We start from the raw sequence: 4,635 nt of genomic DNA, 5'->3' as shown, positions 1-4,635 counted from the left end.
CCTTTTTCATCGAACCTACGGCGTTCTACGTTCCAAGCTAAGCAAACCAAACCGCAACCCGAGGGGTTGCAGCCTCGGAATTCTCAACCAGAGCTGTGATCCCAAATCCCGCCRGGAATCTGCGAGGGCCTGACCCGGAGTCCAGCGCTTCCAGGCAAGGGAATTCCAAACAGACAGTAGCAATGAACACTCAGTGGCGTGAAGTGGATGTCATAATTAAGGTATTACATAATCATGCCTTCTCTCTGCTGTTAAATACAAAAACAGCATCTTTTACATTATCATATAAAAGCATTTAGGCTGTATTTTTATTTATCACTTTACACTGGTAGTCTCTTGTATGTGTACTCAATAGAAACCAAAGAATTTTGTACACTATTTTTTGTACAATAAAAGATAAAGTGTGCATTAGGTACGCTTGTACATGACAATATTGTACAATATTTACAGTTCAGATATCACCATGAAATTCTGTATTATCTATATACACAATGAAAATTTCTCAGAAACATTTGGACTATTTCTTATAATCACAATTTTTTTTCTTTTTTTTAGTATTATAGAAAAAAAAAAAAAAATCTCAGTAATCATCTGACATCGTTACTGCAACCTTTCGAGATTTCTGATTGGCTTATCCAGCGACCTCTACCCCTCCTGATCATCCCAAAAAAATCTTGTACCAGCGCTGCTCGTGGCGCCCAGCGAGCCGTCGGCACCGAAATCTCACTGGATCAATACCTACAGATAAGACTCGTGCACGGTCACTGCGGGAAGGACTGGACCAGTAACAAACACATTCAATGTTATCTCGAGATCTTCCTCCTCTTGAGTTTTGGAGGCTTCACTTGTCTGTCTCCCTGCGGGATTTGGTGGACCTGGAAAGGAAAATGAGAAGGGGTTGGTAAAGGGTAGAGGAGTTGGGAGGGATGGGAGAGCTCGAGGTGAGATCAGGGATTGGGTCTGGGCATTTTATAGAATCCAGAATTAATGGGGGAGGAGAAGAGAAGGGGGATCCCAAAACCTGGGGATCCCAAACCTTGGAGAGAGGCAGCAGCTGCAGGGGTTGGGAAACCACCAGAGACTGAAATCACTGAATTGGGGGCTGAAATCACTGAATTGGGGGCTGAAATCACTGAATTGGGGGCTGAAATCACTGAATTGGGGGCTGAAATCACTGAATTGGGGACTGAAATCACAAAATCAGGGACTGAAATTAGTGATCAGGCACTGAAATCACAAAACCAGGAACAGAAATCACTGAATCAGGGATTGAAATCACAAAATCAGGGACTGAAATCACTGACTTGGGGACTGAAATAATCAAACCAGGGACAGAAATTACTGATCAGGGACTGAAACCACCCAATCAGGGACTGAAATCACAAAATCGGGGACTGAAATCACAAAGTCAGGGACTGAAATTACTGAATCAGGGACTGAAATCACAAAATCGGGGGATTGAAATTACTGAATCAGGGATTGAATTCACTGAACTGGACTGAAATCACCAAATTTGGGACTGAAACCACAAAGTCAGGGACCAAAATTACCAAATCAGGGACTGAAATCACAAAATCAGGGGCTGAATTCACAAAATCAGGGATTGAAACCACCAAATCAGGGAGTGAAATTACTGATCAGGGATTGAAATCACCAAATCAGGGACTGAAATCACAAAATCGGGGACTGAAATCAAAGTCAGGGACTGAAATCAGCAAATCAGGGACTGAAATCAGCAAATCAGGGTCAAAAATCAGCAAATCAGGGTCAAAAATCAGCAAATCAGGAACTGAAACCACCCAATCAGGGACTGATCCCAAACTGCAACAATGGCAAATTCTAGTGACAAACTTTTATACACTGCAGTGACCCAGAGTGATGAAAAGTGTGAAGAAGGAGATGAAAAAATGCTGCTGACGGAGAAAACTGGAGAAGTGCAACTCAGGGCTGTTGTTAAGGAAGTTTGTGTTTGAAAGATTGAATTCTGAGCKAWTGCWGGGTTGATCTGAGAGCCAAAGTTTKCCATGGCTGGGTGCTCAGGGAAAAGCAGGAGAGGGAGGAGGAGGAGGGAAGCTGAGCTGTGGAATTCCACCACCATCTGTCGGCAGCAGCTGCAGTTTCACAGCAGGAATTGATCCTTCAGCACCTCCTTCCCGAGCTCTCCTGACACCCCCTGCCCCTGTGGGCTCAGTGCCAGCAGAGTTATCCCTTGGAGCTGCTGATTCTGGAATGAAATCCTCATGGAAATCGGCCCCGATCCCAAATTCTGCCCCACATTATTAAAATCTCAATCAAGGTCCCTCGGTTTGAGTGGGTGACAGAACAGTCAGAGCAGCAAATCCAACCAGAGCTAAAAATTCTAAAATTCTAAAATTCTAAAATTTTAGAAGAATTCTAAAATTCTAAAATTTCAGATTCTAAAATTCCTGGAATTTCAGGTGGGAAAAGGTGTCAGGATGGTCCAGCCCCAAACCCAAAGCTCCTGATTTCCCTCTCCTTCCAAAGGAACGAAACACAACAAACATTTCAAACCAAAGCTCAAATCTCAGGCTGCAAAATCAGAGCTTTCAATAAAAGATTTGAATTGTTTTTACTCAGAGTGGCTTTAAAAGTTACTCAGCCACTTGAATATTTTTTGGTGGTTCTGAAAGCAGCTCTAAGAGGAAATTCTTCATATTTTTCACATATATATATATAAATTTATTTCGTTTTTGATACTCCAGAAGCTCCCTGAGTGTTACTGTAACTTCCAAATATGCACATCTTCAGTCCTGAGCACTAAATATCAACAAAACCCCCTTTTTTCCCTGTGTTCAAATGTTTTCTAATTAATAATTTGAATAATTAATGACAAAACAGAAGATGTGGGAGGTTGCATGCACTGTGATAAATTTTTTTTTTAAATTATTTTTAGGTGGGCTGCAATGAAATCACAGCCATATTTTAGATACATAAATGAGGATATTTTATAAAATAAACTTTTAATTGGAAAGATCCTGGAGTTACATAATAACAGCATAATTAGAGTGCAAAAACCACTGCTGGGTGTGATATTAGAAAAGTTTTTTGTTTTCCAACTTACCTTTCATGACAATATCTTTCATTTTTCATGGGGAAAACTTAAATCCAGGAGGCAATTTTGTACTCAAAAGAAAGATGCTTTAAAATATGGTTTCAATACTCAAATTGAGAAATAAATGAGGCTGAATGTGCAAATTTCTCCTCGTCCAAAATAATAAAATCAGCAATGCAACCAAAATCCTGCAACTTTTCCCATTTTTCAGAACCATCAGATACTTGCAGACAGTTTTTAAAGCAGGGAAAATATTAAAAAATCCACTTTTTGATAGAAAACAGAAACAAAATTTGTTAGAAAGTCACACAAAAAATGTGGAAAAGGAGAATATTGCAAGGAAAAGGAACTTACATTCCCAGACATTTTGTCGAGTTCACTCATGGCCTCGTGAATAGCAGCTTCTAAATGGTTATTTAGCTTTCCACTTCTAGGGAGAAAAGAGRAAAGGCATCAGTGATTCACAGGAAAAGAAATAAAACTTTAAAAAATGTCAGTWACAAACACAGGGATTGGTTGGGAATGTTCTGACCCTGGAGATTTTCAGGTTGGGAGCACGAGGAAGATGAGCAGAACTGTAAAAATATTATGGGAAGTCAAGGTYTGTGTTGGGATTATGGAAAAAAGGTAAAATATCCTTCTAACTGTAAATAAATTGTATTTGTTATCTCAAATATTCCCAGTTTTAGTCTGGGAATATTTAAATATTCTCAAATATTCTGTGACTCTGTGATTTTGGGATTCTGTGACTCTGATTTTGGGATTCTGGGATTCTGTGACTGTGATTTTGGGATTCTGTGACTCTGATTTTGGGATTCTGTAATTTTGGAATTCTGTGATTTTGGGATTCTGTGACTCTGATTCTGGGATTCTGTGATCTTGGGATTCTGTGATTCTGGGATTCTGTGATTTTGGGATTCCGGGATTTTGGGATTCTGTGATTTTGGGATTCTGTGACTCTGGGATTCTCTGATTCTATGACTCTGATTTTGGGATTCTGTGACTCTGTGACTTTGGGATTCTGTGATTCTGTGACTGTGATTTTGGGATTTTGTGATTTTGTGATTCTGTGATTTTGGGATTCTGTGATTCTGTGACTCTGTGATTTTAGGATTCTGTGATTTTGGGATTCTGGGATTCTGTGACTGTGATTTTGGGATTCTGTGACTCTCTAATTTTGGGATTCTGTGATTGTGGGATTCTGTGACTCTGTGGAATCAGGACAAGCAGAATCCATGGAATTATGGAATAATTTATTTAAATATTCTTTATGGCAGCTTTAACCTCTTTAAATCTGCCCCTGCTGTCCTTGAGCCCCTGATTTCACTCCAGGGATGGGAATAAATAACTGGGAAGTGCCAAAAGCCTTTCTGGGTTCCCTTAAAATCCAGGAAGGCATTTTGAGGATGATCTTGGAAAAATCAGCCACCAACACTGTCTCACTGACATCAAAGTTCCTTCTCTTCAGCCCTGTGGGACACAGAAATAAAAGCAAAGCTCCTCCCTGGAAAGGAGGGGAAGAGAGAATTATTGAATTATTGAATTCTTTCCAGCCTGGGGTG

General features: G+C 40.1%; 1 protein-coding gene across 1 annotated transcript in view; it reads right to left on the bottom strand.

Annotated features, from left to right (window-relative positions):
* Positions 1–6: 6 nt before the first annotated feature.
* MBD5 (methyl-CpG binding domain protein 5) overlaps positions 7–4,635 on the bottom strand; it is a 38,196-nt gene continuing 33,567 nt past the window's right edge. The window contains exons 11-12 of the mRNA XM_057385261.1: positions 3,428–3,503; positions 7–875 (exon numbers count right to left, since the gene is read on the bottom strand). Coding sequence (XP_057241244.1) covers positions 804–875; positions 3,428–3,503 — 148 coding nt within the window. The 3' untranslated portion in view covers positions 7–803. The remainder of the gene's footprint in view (positions 876–3,427; positions 3,504–4,635) is intronic.

Source organism: Malurus melanocephalus, unplaced genomic scaffold, assembly GCF_030028575.1.
Source record: "Malurus melanocephalus ecotype Western Australia unplaced genomic scaffold, MMel_1.1 scaffold_803, whole genome shotgun sequence".
In the NCBI taxonomy this organism is placed as follows: domain Eukaryota; kingdom Metazoa; phylum Chordata; class Aves; order Passeriformes; family Maluridae; genus Malurus; species Malurus melanocephalus.
The sequence above is the reverse complement of the archived record's forward strand: the minus strand, read 5'-3'. Positions and strand labels throughout refer to the sequence as shown.